Source organism: Orycteropus afer, unplaced genomic scaffold (assembly GCF_000298275.1).
Source record: "Orycteropus afer afer isolate SDZICR_OR568_19922 unplaced genomic scaffold, OryAfe1.0 scaffold00143, whole genome shotgun sequence".
NCBI lineage: Eukaryota > Metazoa > Chordata > Mammalia > Tubulidentata > Orycteropodidae > Orycteropus > Orycteropus afer.
Window position 1 is genome coordinate 5557554 of NW_006921730.1, and position 23600 is coordinate 5581153.

At 41.4% G+C, this 23600-nt stretch overlaps 1 protein-coding gene across 1 annotated transcript in view; it reads right to left on the reverse strand.

Moving 5' to 3' along the window:
• Positions 1 to 22499, reverse strand: part of LOC103201177 (cell cycle control protein 50C-like) — a 125464-nt gene extending 102965 nt beyond the window's left edge. Inside the window, 3 exon segments of the mRNA XM_042781646.1 lie at positions 456 to 557; positions 16446 to 16556; positions 22311 to 22499. Coding sequence (XP_042637580.1) covers positions 456 to 557; positions 16446 to 16556; positions 22311 to 22499 — 402 coding nt within the window.
• Between the last annotated feature and the right edge of the window lie 1101 nt (positions 22500 to 23600).

Below are 23600 nucleotides of genomic sequence, written 5' to 3' on the forward strand. Positions count from 1 at the left end.
GAGACCCCTCCTTGGGTTTCCGAGGCAGTATCACTACGGAAGTAGGATTGCCCAACCTTCCTTCCGAGGAGTGGCTGGTGGGTATGAACCGCCAGTCTTCTGGTGAGCAGTCAAGTGTGGTAGAAGACTTCAATTATAGAAAAGACAATGGTAGATAGAGAGTAAGCCAGACTGAGACCAACCACTCAATATTATTGTCAAAACTGTGCATGAAGAGATAACAATTTAGCTGGACAAGATTCACATTCACTGTTCCCTGACAACAGGGAAAGTGCTTCTTCTGAATAATAGTTTTCCTGAATGTACAGCCCTTTCAATTTACATGAGAATGAAATAAGTATTTCTGTGTTGCAAGACGTTAACTTTTGAGTTTATTTTCCATCTCGTCTTTTAGAGTGAAATATCTATCGGGGGGTGGGGGTGAGAATATCATAGTAAATTAAATAAAGTCTTACCCTTATATGTTTACCCAGCAGTTGTCTATCACTTCTGTATAGAATATATCGATGGAGTTTCTGATAGAAGCCATACAGTTTGTAGTACATATGAACATTACCCTGTGTTCTGGTTACCTAGTGCCACTCTGACAAGAAATATACAACAAATGGGATGGCTTAAACAGGAGTTTATTCTTACAATTTGGAGGCTTTAAGTCCAAGTTCAAAGTGCCAGTCTCTAAGGGCTGGGTGAAAGCCCCTTGACCTTGTGGTCTAGCTCTGCCTCCTGCTCCCGGCCCACTGGAACTAGAGGCATTTCTTCAGTCAGGCAGCTGCTGGCTACTGAGACTGAGAAGCCCAAAGGTTGACAGTAAAAAGACACAGTCCCAATGTTACCAAACCACACGGCAGGCCATTAACTTAAGTCCATTGTTAAGTCCCAAGGTCTGCAGAGCTTAGCAGGCTGCTGAGCAACAACACGGCTACATGCAGGGTCCATGTGTGCCATAGGGTAGAGACCATTCCCAAGGCTTCTCCTTATATAAAGGAAGCAGACCATATCCCAAAGGCAGCTACCCAGCTTCTTGTGGTAGATCCCACCATGGAGCTGATTGTCAGTCACATCATTGGGAATAACTACCACCAGCTGCCCAGCCACTCAAACAGGCCCAGCCAAGTTGACACACAAATGTAACTACCACAGTTCCACCCCTTGTCAACTTGGCATCTGTACAGATCTTCATTGAGTAGCATCTGTACAGATCTCGCTCACTGGGTGGCTCCAGTCCCCTAGTTCCTCTAAGTGGCGACCTCACCCCCTTGGCCTGGAGGCCCTGTTCCTCTCCCTCTTGGGCATGGCAGCCCCACCCCCTCACTCTTGGGCAGCAGCTACAGCTCTATCCCACTGGCTCACATGAACGAGCAGCCCCACACTCCAGAACCAAGTTGGTGAAGGCCTGGCTCTTTGAAACCTAGGGGGCTGTGATCGTTCCACCCCCAAAGGCCATGGTCCTACCCTTAAGGCTGAGACAGCTCTGCTTCCATTTCCTTGGTCTCTGTGCTTCTGCTGATTAATGCCCAAGGGCAACCCACTCCGTCAGAAATCTTTCTGCCCAAAAGACACTTGGCTTTCTTGCTCCGTGGGCCGGCCAACCTGCTACTCCATTTTATGCCGGTCTTCTCTACCAATTAACACTCGAAGGCAACCCACTCTGCCAGGAAGCCATCTACCCAATGGCAACCAGCTTTCTCCTCCGTGGACTGGTAAGGCTGTCGCTGTCTCATGTCAGTTCTCTCGGCTCTGCTCCTGCTGTCTCTCATGGTGGTCTCTGGGCTCTGCTCCTGTGGTCTCTCATGTTGGTCTCTTGCCATCTGTCCTGCCGTATGCCAGGGTCTCTGGTCAAAGACACACTCCACTCCTATTTCCACATTTTAGGTATCTGTCAGAGCAGCACCTCACTGTCTCAGTACCATATTCTGTTCTGGTTACCTAGTGCTGCTCTGACAAGAATACCACAAATGAGATGGCCTTAACAAATAGAAGTTTATTCTTACAATTTGGAGGCTTTAAGTGCAAGTTCAAAGTGCCAGGTTGTAGGGGCTGGGTGAAAGCCCCTCAACCCTGGGGTCCAGCTCTACTTCCTGCTCCCACTGGAGTTAGAGGCTCTACTTCTATCCCACTGGAGCTAGAGGTATTTCTTCACTGAGACAGCTGCTGGCTGCTGAGGCTGAAAAACACAAGGTTGACAAGTACAAAGGCACAGTCCCTATGTTACCAAATCACACGACAGGCCATTAATTCAAGTCTATTGTAAGTCCCAAGGTGGGCAGAGCATGGCAGGCTGCTCAACAAAGACATGCAGTGTCCCAAAGTGCCATAAGCTAGAGACCGTTCCCAAAGCTGCTGCTTACATACGGGAAGCAGCCCACATACCAAAAGATAGCTACTCAGCTGCTTGTGGTAGATTCCACCATGGAACTGATTGCTAATCTCATGATGGGGAATAACTACCATCAGCTGCCCAGCCGCTCAACCAGGCCCAGCCAAGTTGACACACAAACATAACTACCATACCCTGTATGGGAGAAAAGCAAAAAGAAAGAGGACTATTAAGAAACATGGACAGAAAATTATTGTTGTGGGAATTATTTAAGGAGGTTAAAACTTCCTCCTCAGTAGGTAATAACTAAACTCACTGCCATTGAATCAGATCTAACGCATAGTGACTCCTCCTTGGGTTTCTGAGGCAGTATCACTGCAGAAGTAGATTGCCCAACCTTCCTTCCAAGGAGTGGCTGGTGGGTTTGAACAGCCAGCCTTCTGGTTAGCAGTCAAATGCCTTAAGCACTACACTACTAGAGCTCCCAAGTAGGTTACAGCAGCCCAAAAAACCTTCCCAGAAGCATACGTAGAGACATGAATGTTTATTCAGAACAGAAACAAAGAGAATCAGGAGAGAAAGGATTTAAAAGATAAAAGATAAAAGAAAGCAGGCTTACAAACTTTGCTAGCTATTCAGCATCCAGCAGCAGTGGGCCAGTGTGGCTCCAAGACGACTGCTAACCCCTCCCATTTTGTGGAGATATTTATATCTCAGTTTGAGGAATTGGAGATGGCGGCTACATGACTGGGAATGGAGGGCTATGTGACTGGCTTCTCACTTGTGGCGCAAGGTCTTGATTGGGAGGGGACCCCAGACCACCACCTGTGTGTGCTCTGATAAGACACTACTGCCTAGCAAGCTTTATTGCTTAAAACTATGCTAAGGACGAGCTGATACATTACAGCAAAGGTGGTTAATACCTGACAGGGGAAGCAGGGAGATATGTGACAGGGAGGGAGAAGGAAAATGGCTTGCAGTTCTTACAAGCATGGCTAAATAAGATGGAGTCTGAGATCCATTTTGGGGGCCTGCAGTTACTGACCATACATTATTTTTAAGTAGTACAGAAAAAATGGATAGAACCTGAAAATGTCTTCATATCAAAGAGATCCCCTCCCCCATCCAGAAATCATTTTCTAATACCAGTGTTGGTCTATACAGAAGTATGAAAATAGCTAAATAACCTATTTTTAAATGTTTTTTTATAGGGTTGTTATGCCCCTGCTTTGAAAATTTGTTATAAGCAGATTTTCTATTTTACATAAAATTTGGTTTTATAAACATGTTTCCCAGTGATGCCAGGTAAAATGCTTTGCTTAGGATTTATGGTAGGCATCACAAGTTACATGATTTCAAAGCAAATCCATGAAATTTACCATGGAAGCCATTGAGCATCTTTAGGTGCATGTGCATACTGAGCTTATGCAACTCATGAGACTAGAAGCTCTTTGTTCCAGGTGTTTTTGTCTTTTTATCCATAAAGCCTAGCACAGTACCTGACACATAGAACTTGCTCAAGAATTGGAGAACCATTTGTTATGGACAAAAGATGGAATAATTCATTGATCCAAAACAAAGAGGGTGATTTTCACCTTATCAACAGGGAGACTTGTTACCTGTGAGAGATATACCCTTTCATGTATGCTGTCATGTAAGCCTGCTCCATCACAGGCTACCATATGGTTCTACCTTTCTGGTGGCATGTCAAGGTTCTGGAAATTCTCCAGGGACAAACAAACATCTTTCCCTGACAGATCTGATGCAGATTTTACTAACAGCATATATGAAGCAAATAGAAATGTAACATGTAGCTGTTCATAATTAATTTATTATACCTCCAAAGTAACAAAGGCCTGCATCAAAACATAAAGAGCTCTGGTGGTGCAGTGGTTAAGGCATTTGGCTGCTAACCAAGAGATCAGCAGGTCAAAGCCACCAGCTGTTCTATGGGAGAAAGATGGGGCCGTCTGCTTTCATAAAGACGTACAGCATTGGAAACCATATGGGGCAGTTCTACTCTGTCCTATAGGGTAGCTTTGAGTTAAAATTGACTCGATGGCAGTGAATTTTTTGGTTGGCATCAAGACATATGATGGCCTAACTTTTTTACTTGCTTCCCATGTGTTAGGTGCTATATTCAGGGCTAGTAAAACAAAGAAGTAATGTCCTTCCAATTCTCTGAGTCAACTGATTCTTTTACCCTATGCAAAACTGGCATTTTGGAAAGGCTTTTGGTCCTGCTTCCTAAGGATCTCTGAGAGGATGAGCATGGAAAATGGGAACTGGTACCCAAGGTAGGCTGGGAAGAAAGGTCATTGTAAAGGTGGCTGGTTACAGAAAACAAGAAAGGCTGAAGAGTTTAGCCATTGTAAGAGGGAAATCTCTGAAATAAGGCAGATAGGAGCTGCTGGGCCACAACAAAGAGGCAGGCTGCAACATAATAAACAGAAAGCATGAGAGTGAAGGTGAATTAGCCAGGCTTAATGGGAGTAACTGATTACTTTTCCTCACACAAAGAGGGAACCTCTATTGTTGAACCCAACTACAGAAAATATGAAATGCACAGAATGGAATGTACTATAAATCTTCTTGGAAGCTAAAACAGAAATTCTACTTAACTAAAGTTATATGTTCATATAAGTGACAATAAATAGGCAGAGAGAACTAGCAATAATAGTAACTGATGTGTTTTAATAACTTCTTTTCAATGATTCCTTCTCTATAGATTTAGCTTAACAAAACCTCCAAGATCATCATCTTTCTGATTATTTCTGGAGGCACTATGTATCTATGAGGAGCTCTGGTAGTGTAATGCCTAAGGCATTTGATTGCTAACCAGAAGGCTGGCGGTTCAAAGCCACCAGTCACTCTTCGGAAGGAAGGTTGGGCAATCTACTTCTGTAGTGATACCGCCTTGGAAACCCAAGGAGGGGTTGCTATGAGTCAGATATGACTCCACAGCAGTGGGTTTGGTTTATGTATCTATGGTGCTACATCTCCTTAGTCTCAGTAGCATTTTATACAGGATTCCTTTGTTTAAGACAGCCTCAGGTGGATTTATATTGTCTTTACTTCAGCACAAGTAATGTATGGTAACAGCTGAACCAAAGGCCTGGTGATTGCCCTAAGCAGTTTGGGTGGGTTTTTCAAGAAAACCTCTGTCTGAAAGGAATCATTAGCAGCTGGTAACACTTCCTTTAGCTTTGGGGTTTCAAAGGACATAGATAGATGGGAATTGTAGACCTTTAGAGTTTCATCATTTGAATTTTTTTTTTCCCTTCAAATATTTAAGCAACATTAACTTTTATTTTGGGGGACAGAATGGTGGCTTGTGGGAGGCAAGCCACAACAACAGTAAAGACCTAGAATTTAGGTCTATATTGAAAGAAAGCATGTAAAACTCCCGCCTTTAATCCCTGCTGACTTGATATAGATTTCACTTCTGACCCAAATATGATTATAATTTATATCTGACTTATAACAATTAGAGATAGCCATAATCAATGTATTCAGGACATCATAGATACTATCATACTTTCATCTGGCATCAAGGGGGAAATAAGAAAGGAATGCACAAAACCAAAGCATCCTATAATGTGAAGTCATATAATTTAGCATTTTATCTTTCCTCCATTTGTTTAATCATTCAGCACAGATTTTTTGAGCATCTGTTATGCCTTGTAGAGGCTCTGCTGGCATAGTGCTTAAGGCATTTGATTGCTAACCAGAAGGCTGGAGTTTCAAACCCACCAGCCACTCCTCAGAAGGAAGGTTGGGCAACTTACTTCCGTAGAGATACTGCCTTGGAAACTCAAGGAGTGGTCGCTATGAGTTGGATCTGACTCGACGGCAGTAAGTTTTTTTTTTTTTTTTTTTTGTTTACTATGTGGCTAAGGCACTTGACTGCTAACCAGAAGGCTGGCAGTTCAAACCCACCAGCAACTCCTTGGAAGGAAGGGTTGGGCAATCTATTTCCATAGTGATACTGCCTCGGAAACCCAAGGAGGGGTTTCTATGAGTCGGGTCTGACTCGATGGCACATAACAACAACAGCAACATACCTTGTAGGGAGAATGAGGAGCAGCAGCAGGGATCTAGTAAGGGGAGGGAACCAGGCCCCAGCCTCAAGAGGAAGGAAAGAAAAGCTGGGGGACGACAGAGTGAGCATCACAGAGATCCAGGTAAAGGGAGGGTGGAGAGGTTTCGAACAGCTAAGGGAGACAAACTTGTCATCAGTTTGTTGCACTGTGGTGGTTTGAGTGTTGCTGTGAGGCTTGAGGTTGTGCCACTGGTGTTTCAAACATCAGGAGGGTTGCACATGGTGCACAGGTTTCAACGTAGCTAACAGACTGAGACAGACTAGGAAGAAGGAAGAGGCCATTCACTTAAAGAATTGGCCACCGAAAACCTTATGAGTATCAGAGAAACACTGTTTGATATATTACTTCCCAACTTTATGAATAGCCTGGAAACATTGTCCGATACAGTGCAGGAAAACGAGCTCCTTAGGTCAGAAGGCTCTAAAAATACAACTGGGAAAGAGCTGCCTCATTAGAGTAGAACCAACCTTACTGATACAGATAAAATAAAGCTTTCGAGACCTCTATTTGCTGACATGGCATGACTCAAATTGAGGAGAAACAGCTGCAAACATCCATTAATAATTAGAACAAGGAATATACAAAGTATGAATCTAGGAAAATTGGAAGTTGTCAAAAATGAAATGGAATGCATAAAGATTGATATCCTAGGTATTGTTGTTGTTGTTATGTGCCGTTGAGTCAGACCTGACTCATAGCAACCCCTCCTTGGGTTTCTGAGGCAGGGATTAGTGAGCTGAAATGGACCCGTTTTGGCCATTTTGAATCAGACAAGCATATGATCTACTATGCTGGGAATGATATTTTGAAGAGGAATGGCATGGCATTCATCATCACAAAGGATGTTTCAAGATCTGTCCTGAAGTATAATGCTGTCAGTGATAGGATAATATCCATACGCCTACAAGGAAGACCAGTCAATATGACTATTATTCAAATTTATGCACCAATCCACCAAAGCCAAAGATGAGGAAATGAAAGATTTTGATCAACTTCTGCAGTTTGAAACTGACCAATTGTACAGTCAAGATGTATTAATTATCACTGGTGATTGGAATGCAAAAGTTGGAAATGAAGAATCACCAGTACTTGGAAAATTTGGCCTTGGTGACAAAAATAATGCTGGAGATCGCATGGTAGAATTTTGCAAGAGCAACGACTTATTCATTGCAAATACCTTTTTTAATTTTTTTAAATGCATTTTATTGAAATATAATTTATGTACAGTGAAATACACAAAACTAAAGTGACATGGGTCAATGCGTTTTTTTTTTTTTTTTTTTTTTTGGGTTTTTTCCCCTCCTCCCCCTGCCAACCAACAAAGAAAGTTTCCCTCCATATATAAACCTTTCCTTGACTCTCCACAACAATGAACTAATACTATATTTGTCCTTCTGTGATTGACTTATTTCACTCAGCGTAATGTCCTCCAAGTTCATCCATATTATGCGGTGTTTTGCAGACTCTACATTATTCTTTAGTGCTGCATAACATTCCATTGTGTGTATGTACCATACTTTGGTCATCCACTCTTCCGCTGGTGGGCATGTAGGTTGTTTCCATCTTTTTGCTATTGTAAATAATGCTGTGATGAACGTGAGTGTGCATATATATGTTCCTGTCCTGGCTCTCACCTCTCTAGGATATATACCTAGTAATGGGATTGGTGGATCAAATGAAATCTCCAATTCCAGCTTTTTAAGGAATTGCCATATTGCTTTGTACAGTGTTTGTATCACTTCACAGTCCAACCAGCAGTGTATGAGTGTCCCAATCTCTCCACATCCCCACCAGCATTTGTTATTTTCTGTCTTGTTGAACCTTGCCATCAGTGCTGGGGTGAGATGGTATCTCACTGTTGTTTTGACTTGCATCTCTCTGATGGCCAATGATGTGAGCATCTCTTCATGTATTAGCTAGCCACCTGAATATCCTCCTTGGTGAAGTGTCTATTCATGTTTTCAGCCCATTTTTCAATTGGATTTTGCTGTTGAGGCACTGGAGTTTTCTATAAATCTTAGAGCTAAGTCCCTTGCCAGATATGTAATTATCAGCAAATATGAATTTGTTGCTGTCATTTTTGTTATGTGCTTTTTTGTGGTGTTGATTTCTTTGTTGCATATAATTTTCTATGCTGAGCTCGTTTTGTTTATGAATCGTGTTATCACTTCCTTTGTTGCTATTGTTTTAGTATTTGCTGAATATTTGTGCTGGTCCTCTTTTTTATTTTGATGTGAAGGTTTATCATTTTACTTTGAGGTTACTCTGTGGTTTATAGTTTTCTTCCCAAGTTTAGAACAGTCTATTCTATCTTGTACTTGTCTTGACTTCCTACCATCTACAAGTTCTGTAATGGCACAGTTTTTTCCCTCTTTTTGGTTTGTAATTGTCCTCATTTGTCAGTTGGTGTCTCTGGTTCCCTGTTTACAATCTTGTAGGCTTATTTACTTTGGATACTTCCATAGCTGGGTTGGTTTCTGGGTTATATCATCATGTGTGTTAATAGTCAGTTGTTGTTGGCTGTTGTTGCTTCTCTGTCCAAAGAGCTCCCTTTAGCGTCTCTTGTAAGGTTGGTCTTGTAAGGTTTTAACAAATGCCCTTAATTTCTGCTTATCTGGATATGTCCTAATTTCACCATCATATTTGAGGGACAATTTTGCTGGGTACAGAATTCTTGGTTGGAAATTTTTCTCTTTCAGTGTTTTATATATACTATCCCATTGTCTTCTTACCTGCATGGTTTCTGTCAAGAAATCCAAGCCTCGTCTTATTGGTTGCCCCTTGTAGGTAACTTTTCATTTTTCCCATGCTGCTTTCAGGATTCTTTCTTTGTCTTTGGTTTGGATGAGTTTGATGATTATATGTCTGGGTGATTTTCTTTTGTGATCTATCCTATTTGGGGTTTGTTGGACTTCCTGAATGGGTATGTTGTCATCTATCATCATACCAGGAAAATTCTCTTCCAACAAATCTTCAACAATTTTCTCTGTGGTTTTATTTTTCTCTTCCTGTTCTGGAATTCTGTTTACATTTAGGTTATTCATTTTGATGGTATTCCACATGAACCTTAGGCTTTCTTCATTTTGTCTTGATCTTTTTTTTGATTGATCCCTTTCCAAAGAAGTGTTCAGGTATTTGCCTTCAATCTCCCTAATTCTGTCTTCTATTGGTTCAATTCTGCTCCTTTGCCCATTCAATGTCTTACCTATTTCTGAAAATTTAGTATTAATCTTCTGGATTTCTGTGTGTAGATTTTGTATCATTTCTAATTTTTCATTTAGTTCTTGTACTGTCTTTCGAAATTGTTCTAGGGTTTTCTCTGATCTGTCTCTAAATTTGTTGAAAATATCTAAATATAATTCTTTTGAATTCCTTATCAGGGACTTCCAATGCTGCATCTTCTTCAGGGATGTTTTGGGTCTGTATCCTGGTCCCTTGTTTCTCCTGCTTTATCTTGCTTCTTTGTGTGGACTGTGATGCTCTGTTGTCTCCAAGGCATTGTGATATTTTTGTGTTTATATTTGATTGGTGATTGTATGTTGGAGTCACTTGCCCCTGATTTCCATTTTCTTTGTTTTGTTTGTATGTTATTGATGCAAGCAAGGTACTGTGCTGTGCTCCTGTATTCACTAGTTGACAGCACTTATACAATCAGCACCTGTCTCCTTTCCTGTTGTCAGTTTCTTGTATGTCTCTGCCAACCTTGGCAAAAAGAGACTATTCTTAGGTCCCTGGAATCTGAATAAGAATGCTGTCACTTTAAAATCTAAAATGGTTGCCACTTGTAAAGGTTCAAAATGGTTATGCCCTCACTTTAAATATCCAAAATGGCCACCACTTTAAACATTCTAAATGGCTGCACCCTCAGTCACTTTAAATATCCAAATTGGCCACCACTTGTAAATGTTCAAAATGGCTGTGCCCTCAGTCACTTTAAATATCCAAAATGGCTGCCACATGTAAACAATCAAAATGGCTGTGATAGCACATAATGTGCAAATTATCGAACAATATCATTAATATCGCAAACAAGTAAGATGTTCCTGAAGATAATTCAAAAATGGTTGCAGCAGTATATTGACAGAGAACTTCCAGAGGGACAAGCTGGATTCAGAAGAGGATGTGACACAAGGGAAATCATAGCTGGTATCAGATGGATCTTGGCACAAAGCAAAGAATACCAGAAAGATGTTTACCTGTGTTTTATTGACTATGCAAGAGCATATGATTGTGTGGTTCATAACAAATTGTGGTTGACATTGAGAAGAATGGGAATTTCAGAACATTTAATTGTACTCATGAGGATCCTGTACCTAGACCAGGAGGCCATTGTTTGAACAGAAAAAGGGAACACAGCATGGTTTAAAATCAAGAAGGGAGCATGTCATATTTATTCAATCTATATGCTGAACAAATAATCCGAGAAGCTGGACTATATGGAGAAGAACGCGGCATCAAAATTGGAGGAAGAATCATTAATGACACGCTGTGATACACTGATGACACAACTCTGCTTGTTTGCAAGTGAGGATGACTTGAAGCACTTAGTGATGAAGATTGAAGAATATAGCTTGCAATAGGGATTACATCTCAATATAAGGAAAAGAAAAATCCTCACAACTGGACCTATAAGCAACATCATAATAAATGCAGAAAGATTGAAGGAGGTTGTGAAAGACTCCACATTGCTTGATTCTACAATCAACACCAATGGAAGCAGCAGTGAGGACATCAGACGATATATAGCACTGGGCAAGTCAGATGCAAAGGACCTCCTCTTTCAAGTGCTGAGGAGCAAAGATGTCTCCTTGAGGAGTAAGGTGTGCCTGACACAAGCCATGATATTTTCAATTGCCTTATATGCATGTGAGAGCTGGACAATGAATACGGAAGACCGAAGAACTAAGGCTTTTGAATTGTGGTGCTGGTGAAGAATGCTGAAAGTACCATGGACTGCTAAAAGAGCTAACAAATCTGTCCCGGGGGAAGTGCAGCCATAATGCTTGCTCCTTGAAAGTGGGAATAGCCAGACTTCATCTCACCTACTTTGGTCATGTTGTCAGAGGGGACCATTTCCTGGAGAAGGATGCCATGCCTGGTAAGGTGGAGGGTCGACAAAAGAGGGGAAGGCCCTCAATGAGATGGATTGACACAGCGACTGTGGCCATGGGCTCAAGTATAGCATGGATCGTGGAGTTGGTGAGGGATCAGACGGTGTTTCGTTCTGCTGTGCATAGTGTCACTATGAGTCAGAGATGACTTGACGGCACCTAACAACAACAACAGCATGCCTTGTAGGAGGAGCCCTGGTGACACAGAAGGTTAAGTACTTGGTTGCTAATTGAGAGTTTTCTGTTTGAATCCCCCCAGCCACTCTGCTGGAGAAAGACCTAGGAAAATCTATGGTGCAGTTCCACTCTGTCACATGGGGTCACTATGAGTCAGAATCAACTAGATAGCACCGAACAACAACATCCTTGTAGAGCAAGCAAAGATTCACATGTTCATTCAATAAAGATTAACTGAGCACCTATGCTGTGCAAGGTATTGTACCAGGTGCTTGGATACATCTGTGAAAGACAGAAAATAAACAAATATACTAAATTAATATGATAAATTATATAGCATGTTAGAAGGTGATGAGTACTAAGTTACAGGGTGATACGTACTATGTTGTTACAGAGTAACTAGGATCAAGAGTGCTGGTTGGGTTGAGTGGATGGCTGGAGTGCTAATTAGGATGGCCAGGGTAAGCCTTCTTGAGGTGAGAGTTGAGCCAAGAGTTGAACCAGGTGGGGTGTTAGCCAAGTGGATATCCAGTGAAGAAGGCAAGAGAAGGAACAAGGAGCCCAGTTTTATTGGGGAAAAGTGTAACATAATAAACAGAAAGCAGAGAGGATGGGAGAATGACAGATCAGGCCAGATAGGAAATAAGGAGCAGATCAGGGAAGGCCCTGCAAGGACTTTGGCCTTTTCACTGAGTGGAAAGACGAGTCATTGCAGGGTTTTTTCATTAGCAAAGGAATAACATGATCTGACTTATGTTTTAAAAGGTTCACTCTGGTTGCTACGTTGAGACAATGATAAAAGCAGAGAAACATATTAGGAGGCTATAGTAGAAATCCAGGTAAGCGCTGAATGTGGCACGGAGCTGGGTATTAGTAGTGGACGTGGGGAGAAGTGGGCAGACTGAATATATTGTAAAGGTAGAGTCAACTAGATGGATTGGATATGAGGTGTGAGAGAAACAAAGAAGTCAAGAATGACTCCAAGGCATTTGATCTGGGCAACCAGAAGGATGAACTTGCTATAAACTAAGAGAAGTTTGTGGGTGGAATAGGATGTTACTTTTTTAAGGGGTGCCGGGGCTAGATGCCAGTTCAGTTTTAGAAATGTGCTTCAGCTATCAATTCAACATCCAAATGAAGATGTCAAATAGGCAGTTGGAAATACGTGTGGAATTTGGAAGAGAGGTTTGTGCTAGAGACGTAAAACAGAAAATTAAAACTTCAAGGCTGGGTGATATTACCAACCCACCAAACCAAACTCATTGCCATCAAATGGAATTCCAACTCATAGTTACCAAAGCGTAAAGGCTAAAAGTTAAAACTAAAGCCTTGAGAGTCTCAATATAATGAGTTTTGAGGAAACATTGGAGGAGGAGTAAAAGAATCAGAGAAGGAACAACTAGAGGAGTAGGAGGAAAACCAAGAGAGTATCTATGAAAAGAAAGTATGCTGGGAAGGATCATCTATGTCCGATATGCTGCCAGAGCACTAAGAATTGACCAATGGATTTGTCCATGTGGAAGTTACTGGTTACCTCACAATTTTATTGAGTGGTGGGGGCAAAAACCAAACCAGTGAAAGTTTAAGAGGAAATGGGAGGAGAAAAATTAGAAGCAGCAAAGATTGATAATCTTTTTAACAGGTTTTCTGCTATCAGGAGAAAAGAAATTGATAGGTAATTGGCAGGAGAATTAGGAGAAGGTTCTTTTTTTAAAAAAGGTAGGTGAAATAACAAGTTTGTATGCTGATGGGAATTATCCAATAGAGAGGAAATTTGAGGACATAGGAGAGAAGAAAACTGCTAAGGTATGTCCTAGTGAAGGTGAGAAAGGATGGCATTTACCACACAAGGTGGAGAGATAAGTTCTATGGAGAGGGCCATGTCACCTATGGTAATAGGAAGGATGGGAGAGTAAGTATGTGGTGCAGATATTCATAGGTGGGCAGTTGTGGTTTGGTGTGTAAAGCCTGGTCCTATCAGGGAGGTTGTTATAAGTAGATGGAATGGGTCTTCAGGAAATTACAACAAACGATGTTTCATAAAGAGAGTGGAAAGAGCATTCCCAGGATTCAAATGTGGGCAAATTCTTGCTGGAGTCATAAGTGAAAAGGAGGTTCATAGAAAGCTTAGGCATATTAGGTTTTTAAGACAGGATAGGATTTTGACTGGTGGGAGCAAGAGGGGAGACTTTCTAAACAAAAGAGTGGCAGGAACCTAGAGAGGTGTGTTCATGGGAAAGCCAGTTAGCCAGTTTGGCATACAGTTTGGAATACAAGGTCTCCTGTGGACACAAAGATGAAAAGGTAGCTGGGTTTCAGAGGTGGAAGTACTTGAGCAATTTGATAGAGGTGTACTCTTTTCTGGGGGTGGGGCAGGTAGGAGAGAGTGGTTTCAACTTATTTTGTAAACAACCATTAGCTTAATGTGGGGAGAAAGCACAGGCCAGAACAGGAGTCAGGCAGCTCTGGTAACTAGACCAGGAGGGACTGAACTGGAGTGATGGTCAAGAAGATGGAGAGGAGAGGGTGGGTGGGGAGAGGTATGCATTGAAGAACAGTGCCCACACTTTAGGGGCTCGGATGTAAAAGGAGAAGACAAGGTAAAGTAAGGAGGAAAGTTTTGAGTATGGGTGATGAGATCTTTCACTGAAAGGGAAGCAAGGAGGGTTTTTCAGGAGATGATGATGAGTCTGGTTTTCCAGAGTTTGATTTTGAAGTGGAAGTAGGGTCTTGAGGTGGAATGATCAGTGAGCACCTCAAGAGAAGGGCCGAGTGGACCTACATTCATCCCTTGTGGGGTCATCCATAAAGGGAAAGACAGCCAGGTCAGCGAGGATGCTGCAGAGGGAGAGGTCCAGAGTCCAGAGGACAGGACAGAACCTGGAAGTACATTTGAGGAGTTGAAATTTTTTTTTCATTTAATTAAGTCTTGACTACCAGGTAAAACTAGGGAGGCCATGAAAAGGCATCTCTCAAATCTGCTGGAGGGAGCATACTGAGGTGTGGCCCCAGCTTCTGGGATTTGAAATCATCACAGTGTTCCTATCAAGGCACTGCTTCTGACAGCTGTTCCCAGGCAGTGGCTGAATACCACAGGAATCCTGAGGCAGACTTCTTTCCAGAAGTGTGGACTCCTCTGCTGGGTGTCTGCCACCCTTATTGAAACTTTTGAAGAAAGCAGTGCAGTCTAAATCCCCCTCACTCTTTTTCGTTTCTCCCTCTCTCCCTTCCAAGTTCCTTCTTTTCTTCTGTCTTCCTTCCTTTCTCCCTCCTTCCCTCCTTTCTTTATTCCTTCCTTCCCTCCCTCTTCTCCCTAACTTCCTCCTTCCCTATTTCTCTCACTGTCTTCCTTCCTTCCTCCTTCCTCACACCCTCCTCCCTCAGTCCTACCTTCCCTCTGTCCATTCTTCCCTCCTTCCTCCCTCCTTCACTATTCCTTCTCTGTCTTCCTTTCTTTCTCCCTCCTTCCATCTCCTTCATAGTGGTCAGGGGCTGCTCTGATGACTTTCTCAGACTCCTCTTCCCATTTTCTCTTGCAGGTGTTTTTCCCAATAAATCTCCTGTATCTCTAATCTTGGCATCTGCTTCTCAGAGGAGCTTGACTAACACGGACTTTAATTAGCTCATCTTAATATTTCTTTGGCATTCCTGACAGTGCCCAATGGCCAGGCCAAGAGCCTCCTTAGAGATTAGGCAACTACACGTATAGAATGATTTGGGAGAACAAAGGCAAGTTCCACCAGGTGTGTGACCCCTAACATGAACTTAACTGTGTGACCTTAGCCAAGTCTCTTAACCTCTCAACACCTGAATTTTCTTACTATAAAATGAATAATTAGATTAAGTGATCTTTATGGTCTCCCCCTATGCTGACATTTGGAGTAAAACTTGTTTGATTGATGGTAAGAATTACATTTCCAATTTAGGTAATGTGGTGGTTACTTTTATTAGTCAATTTAGGGCCTGGTTGAGTGGCTGGGCAGCTGAATGTAGTTACTCCCCATTGTGACATTGGTAATTAACTCCATGGTGGAATCTATGGGAACAGCTGAGTAGCTGCTTTGGGTATGTGGTCTGCTTCCCATATATAAGAAAAAGCTTTGGGAATGGTCTCCATATTATGGCACACTTAAATCCTGCATGTAGCCGTGTCGTTGTTCAGCAGCCTGCCATGTTCTGCCAACCTGGGGAGTTTCAATTGACTTGAATTAATGGCCGGCTGTGTGGTTAGGTAACATCGGGACTGTGCCTTTTTACTTGCCGACCTTGGGTTTGTCAGCCTCAGTAGCTAGCAGATGCCTGAGTGGAGAGATGCTTCTAGCTTCAGTGGGCCAGGAGCAAGAGGCAGAGCTGAAGCCCAAGGTCGAGGGGCTTTCAACCAGCCTCTAGAGCCTGGCACTTGGAACTCAGACTTCTAGCCTCCTTAACTATAAGAGAATAAGCTCCAGTTTGTTAAGGCCATCTCATTTGTGATATTCTTGTCAGAGTGGCACTAGGTAACCAGGACAGGTAAATAACAAATTTTAAAGAAACAAAGGGGAAGAATAAAACACCAAAAAGGTGGAGGCAATATTGCAACACTTCATCTCTACAAGATCCCCTACTCCCATCTCACTCTACTTTTTGTATTTTCAGTTTTGGAAAGCATTTGGTAGAGGAAATTGTGAACTTATAGTAAGATATTAAATAGAAGTAGATCGACATAAAACCAGTCAAAATATCCTGAGTTTCACTTACCTGCATTTTCTCTGGAAGGTAAAAGGGAATAGAGCAAGTGCATTCCTTGTCAAAATTAAAGGCATTTTCCCGCAGTTCTGCTCAATCTGCACATATTTTTGTATAATTAATCTGTGAGGCAGGGAAAAGTTATTAATTAAAAAGTTACATGAGTATTTATCTTTAAATTGAAGTCTTGAGTTCATCAAAGTCCTCAACTGACTATGTCGGGGCATGGGGTCTGAGACATGATAAAGGGGTACTAACTATGCAAGGTGAAAGTGTTTGTGGGGATGCTCAGGAAGGGTAACCTTCTTATGGGATTTCATTTTGGGATCTGGCAGCTTTTTGCCACTGGCTTGGAGTTCAGTGTTCCTATTGCATACTTACGTAACCTGCTGTGATGAAGTCTTAGTCCTTGATCATAAAGAGGTGTCACTAGGAAGGTATTAGTCAATGACTCACAAGAACTGGGCTTACTGCCTGAGTCTAATCACTTTTATGGGGAAGTCATTTCACTATTTTTCCATTTTATTGTATGGAAAATAGTTATATTAGAAAATTATCCTACATGGATTCCAGAGGAAGTTATTAAAAATGACCAAACATAGAAAGCTTTGTTTCAAAAATGTAGAATTATAGGCTTCTGTGGAATAATTCTAATTTTAAAATGCTGATATATTCTGTTTGTGAAAAGTTACACACTGTGCAAAGTGGTATAGTGGACCTTTTTTTTTTTTTTAAAGGGTTGTTTCTTACTGTTGGTATGTGCCATGTGTCCCAAATGGGCTAATCCTGGATGTGCTGGTGGGAAGATTTGTTGTTCTTAGATGCCATCAAGTCTGCTCTGACTCATAGCAACCCTGTGTACAACAGAATGAAACACCATCTGGTCCTGCACCATCCTCACAGTTGTTGCCATGCTTGAGGCCACAGTCGCTGCCATTGTGCCAGTCCATCTCATTGAGGGTCTTCACCTTTTTCACTGACTTTTTACTTTACCAAGCATTACACCCTTTTCCATGGACTGGTCCCTTCCGATAACAAGACCAAAATACGAGAGACAAAGTCTAGCCATTCTCACTTCTAAAGAGAACTCTGGCTCTACTTTCTCTAAGACAGATTTGTTCATTCTTCTAGCAGTCCATGGCACACTCAATATTCTTTGCCAACATTACAATTCAAATGCATCAATTCTGCAGTTTTCCTTACCCAGCTCTCACATGTATACGAGGTGAGTGAAAATACCATGGCTTGGGTTGGGTGCACCTTAGTCTTCAAAGTGACATTTTTGCTCTGTTAAACTCTAAAAAGGTCTTTTGTAGCACATTTGCCCAATGTAATATGTTGATTGATTTCTTGTCTGTTGCTTCCATGGGCATTGATTGTGGATCCAAGTAAAATGAAATCCTTGACAACTTCAATCTTTTCTCCATTTATCATGTTGTTGCTTATTGGTCAAGTTGTGAGGATTTTTGTTTTCACATTGAGGAGGAGCTCTGGTGGCCTAGTGCTTAAGGCATTTGACTGCTAACCAGAAGGCTGGTGGTTCAAACCCACCAGCCACTCCTTGGAAGGAAGGTTGGGCAATCTACTTCCATAGTGATACAGCCTTGGAAACCCAAGGAGGGGTCACTATGAGTTGGATCTTACTCAATGGCAGTGAGTTTGATTTGGTTTTTAGTTTACATTGAGGTGTAATCCACATTGAAGGCTATAGCCTTTAATCTTCATCAGTAAATGCTTCAAGCGCTCTTTATTTTTAGCAAGCAAGGTTGTATCATCTGCATATTGCAGGTTATTAATGAGTCTTCTTTTTATCCTGATGCCATGTTCTTCCTCATATTGTTCAGCTTCTTGGATTATTTACTCAGCATACAGACTGAGTAAGTATGGTGAATGGTGAAATGACAGAACTCTGACTCACACCTTTCTATGCAGTATCCCCTTGTTCTGTCCAACAACTGCTTCCTGGTCTATGTACAGGTTCCTCATGAGAACAATTAAGTGTTCTGGAATTCCCATTCTCTTCAATGTTATCCACAATTTGTTATTATCCACACAGTCATGAATTACTTTGCATAGCCAATAAACAAAAGGTACACATCTTTCTGGTATTCTCTGCTTTCAGCCAAGATCCACCTGATATCAGCAGTGATATTCCTGTTCTACTTAGTTGTACTTAGATGCTGTATTTACATAAATAATTGTTTAAATATGCAGCAGGGATTGAACTAGTCTAGAAAATAGTTAATATCATTTTTGTTCATTAAGAAGCATTTATCATGATGTAAATACACTATAAATACAGAGTTGTATCCCAGTTGAGATAGCACACTAGACTTTAAAAGGAAAGTGAGGTTCTAGACTTGGTTGTGAATGCAGCCTGACTCTGACTCTGAGTTTAGTACTTAGCCTTCAGAGCTGATGAATATTCTATTCATCAGCATCATTTCTTGTAGCACTTAATTGATCAGTGAGTTTGTTTTCCTTCTTTAATCCAAGTGTACATTCTACTCTACAGAGTCTTGTTGAGGTTCTATCAATGCAGAATTCGAAAAACTCTTTCATAATGAGATGATATTTGACTACATGATATCTAAAGTGCTTTCCACCTCAAGAGGTTTTGATGAGGAAAACCTAACTTTGATCTACTGCCTACATCTACAGCAAAAGACTTCAAGTTGCTGTTCAAATGGCTTTATAAATTCATAGCTATAAAATGGGAACAAATATCAGCATTTTGGAGAGTTAGGAATTATCTTCCTCGGTTAAAATGAACTGCAAAAAGGATACGTCCTTTTGTGGCCCAGAGCTAAGTGAGAAGAGGAAGGCCAGCTCAGAATTCTTTCAATTAGCTTGTGCTTTCTCAGGCTAGCTTGGACTATGCACTTCATTTTACACCCAATATAATTAAGTATTTCCATGTGAAAAAGGTTGTACTCTGAGTGAAAACCCAAAACAGGAGAACCCAGAAAATCAGTCTTTCTTCTCTGTTAAAAAGGCAGCTGTCCCATCACCACCTGGCACATACATCTAAGTTACAGGCTGTCAATGGGGGTGAGCTCAGCCTCCAAATGTCCCAATTTATGGGTCTCAAATGAAGGAGATCTGGTGGCGCACTGGTCAAAACATTTGACTGCTAACCAAAAGGTTGATGGTTTGAACCCACCAGCTGGTCCTTGGAAGGAAGATGAGACAGTCTGCTTCCATAAAGATTTATAGCTTTGGAAACCCTATGGGGGCAGTTTTACTCTGTTCTAAAGGGTCACTATGAATCAGAATTGACTCAACAGCAGTGGATTTTCATCTAAGAAGAGGGTGACTGGGGACCACTGCAGAGAGTTTAGTTCCAGCTCTTCCTTCACATGTTTCATGACCCTCAAATTCTGGCTGATCCACTCTGCTACATTCTTGTTCCTCTTTCAAAGAAGGTGATAAACTCTTAAGGCACATCACTCAGAATTTTGGGGTCAGAGGTGGCTGGGAAGGTGATTAGGTACCATGCTCATCTTTGGGCAAGACTTAGCAAATGAGATCTCTATTTCTGAAAGCCCTTTAGCAGAGCAAATTAAGCCATTCTGGTAAGAGGAGATATTTCCTCATACTTAACCACTATGCCATTGTCCTGTACAGTAAGCTTGTTTCCTCTCACTCTTCTCTTTTCAGTGGGGAAAGAGTAGCAGCATCAGAGTCTTTCAGATAATGGAAGCATTTTAAATCACTCCTCAGTCAGAAAAAAATTCAATTCTTTCTTAATATTTAATCTATCATCACAAATTTTCCTTTTCAGTATCAGTTTCCTGTTTATTTTCATGAAATTCCTTCAAATCTCCCCAATCACTCCCCCACAAACAGATACGATTTGTTTTAGTAACACCAAGTAGATAGTTTCCATAGTAGCAAGACTTCCATATTACTTTCCTACTCTTCCATATTAAGGAAAAAAAGAAAAGAAAAAAAAAATATGAGAGTGTAGGTGAACAGAGTATAGGTCATTCCATAGGTCATCACAAAGAGGCAATCCTTTGCCCTATTTATTAGGCTTTAAGAGGTTCCCTGAAGGTGAAAATTTTACTCACATTCTCTCTGAAATTCAATTATTAGAATCCAATCTTTAGAACTAGGAAACTTTTAAAAGGTTGGCAGATAGAGTATACCCAGAGGCACCTCAGAAGAAAGGCTTGGAGATAACTGTTATTGAAAACCCTATGGAGCATGGCTTTACTCTGAATCACATGAGGTTGCCATGAACCAGAATCGACTCAAGGGCAACTGGTTTGGTCTTTCATATTCAGCTGTCCCTGGAAGGATTCATATGTTGACTGGAATGTCATTTACACTGTAGCATGAATTGGTTAACTTATTAGCAGAATGGAGCTCTGGTAGCACAGTGCCTAAGGCATTTGACTGCTAACCAGAAGGTTGGTGGTTCAAACCAGCCACTCTGGGAAACAAGAATGGGTAATCTACTTCTGTAAAGATTTACTGCCTTGGAAACCCAATGGGGTCACTATGAGTTGGAATTGACTTGACAACAGTGGGCTTTTTTTTTTTTTTTCCTTTTTTTGGTTTATTAGCAGAATCCTTTTGAGAGCAGAATATAATTAATTAGAAGGAGGAAGAAGAAGAGGCTGATGTTCTATTACAGAGAAGAGGTTTACATGTCAAACTGGAAACTCGCAAGGATTATGAGTATTTAATCCTTGTATTTAATATACTGCTAGGGAATGGGAGCAGGAAGCAGAAAATGTAAGTGCAGAGATAGAAGAGTGAGCGTTTTGGGGAGGGGTGGGACCTGAAATGCCATTTTAGTCTTTGAGGTCCTCACTATTTGCCTTAACCCACTCATTATGTGCTGGGCAATGTGCAAGGAAGGACTTAAGGAGACAGTAAACAAGCCAGTCTTAGCTGAGTTCTCTGTTCTTACTACAGACTATCTTACCTATTCTATCATCAACTCACTGAGGGCAGGAATCAATTCTTACTCACATACCCCACAGAACTCTTAGCACATTCAGATACTCAGAGCTATTAAATCAATGTTGACAGACTTGGCCTTCATCACAATTCTATCAGCAGCCTTGTGGGGAGAGAGAATAGATCAGTTGTCTGTGGCTGCCTAGAGAGAAGAGGTCAGACTTGATCTGAGGTGCCAGTAATCTCAGAGCTCATATGGATACAGCATTTATCTACTCCATTGGATTGCATATGATCATGGCTGATCCAGCCTTAGACCAGTTCTTGTCTGCCGACCCTAGATCAAGTTGTGGGATTTTCATCCTCCAAAAACTCGTTAATCAAATTGACAAAAGGCTAGTGCCTGAGGGGTATGCCCTTAGCTTCAGCTCTTCCCACTCTCAGTAGAATTTGGAATATTTTGCTAAGTATCCATACTAGAAAGACTTGGGTTCTTGCCTTTCCTAAATTAATGATCTCAAAAGACGTTCATTTCCACAAAGAAAGACACAATGGTAGAACATGTGAAAAACTGAAGACCTATATTTTTGACTCTTCACCTTTTTTTTTTAGCAATATGATTTGTGGCTGGCTGGCTGTCATTTGGCCTTGCCTCCCCTATACTCACCTATATCAGACACTCAGTCCTGGGGCCAGGATAAAAAAGCTTTTGACTTTGCCAAGTCTTCGTGCACAAATATGACCAGAATGAGAGTGACTGTCCTGGAGAAGGAGTCAGGATGAACAAAACCACCACACATAGGCCCTATCACCATTTGCTGCTATGCCTACCAGCAACAAGAGGGATATTTCAGTCTTGTTTCATTCCCTATTGAGGAGCATTGTTTTTAAATTGATTGGTCCCATTTACAATACCAGAGCTGAAAATTCTTAGAACCTGCATTCAAAATGTAAGCTGGAACAAACCTCTATTTCCTTCTCATTCTTTGCAGACAATATGAGGAGGATGAGGCCCAGGCAGAATAATCCTATGGCAAAAAAGGCAGAGAGGACTCCAGTGGCCAAGAGATGCAGCTGGCAAGTGGGCAACTGTTGCTGCTTGATAGCAGTGTTTTCTGGCAACCTGGACAGGCCATCCTGGGGTCTCATCTCCATTTCGGTCCTGCAGGTGACTCTAAAGATATACTTTGGGGACATGTAGAACATTAAGGAGCTCTGGTAGCATAGTGCCTCATGCACTTGACTATTAAGCAGAAGGATGGCAGTGCAAACCCACCAGCCACTCCTCGGAAGGAAGGTTGGGCAATCTACTTCCATAGTGATACTGCCTCAGAAGCCCAAGAAGGGGTCGCTATGAGTCGGGTCCTACTCGATGGCAAATAACAACAACAGCAGAACATTACTACTCATAATACTGCTACAGAATGGTAATATTAAAATTATTAAAAATTACATGACTCTTCCTTTGCAGTTGCAAAGTCTTTCTGCTTCCTGCAATTATTTATCTGGTATCCAGCTGAGACACAGCCCTCTTTAATCAGCCATTTCTAGGTATATTTTTCTTAGGTTCAAAAAGACGATTTTGCTAAATGCCATGCCTTGGAGGAAAAGTCCTCAGCAAGGTCTGTAAAAACCTATGTCTGGTGACACTGGGGAAAAGTTACAATGGACTGGATGTGACTAATTCAAGCCAAGCCCTTCCTGAAAATGAGAAAGTGGATATATCTTTAAAAATTTGCCTGCTCCAGCACTAGTAGCAAAGTTCAACAAGACAGAAAATAACAAATGCTGGCGAGGTTGTGGAGAGATTGGAACTCTCATACACTGCTGGTGGGACTGTAAAATGGTACAACCATTGTGGAAAGCAGTATGGTGATTCCTTCAAAAGTTGGAATTAGAAATACCATTTGACCCAGCCATCCCATTACTAGGTATATACCCTAAAGAAGTGAGAGCCATGACAAGAACAGATATATGCACACCGATGTTCATCGCAGCACTATTTACAATAGCCAAATCATGGAAACAACCTAGATGTCCATCAACTGAGGAATGGATAACCAAACTATGGTACATACACACAATGGAATACTATGAAACGCTAAAGAATAATGTAGAATCTGCAAAACACCGCATAACGTGGATGAACTTGGAGGACATTATGCTGAGTGAAATAAGTCAGTCACAAAAGGACAAATATTGTATAAGTCTGTTATTGTAAAACTTAAGGAAAGGTTTATATATTGGAGGAAATTT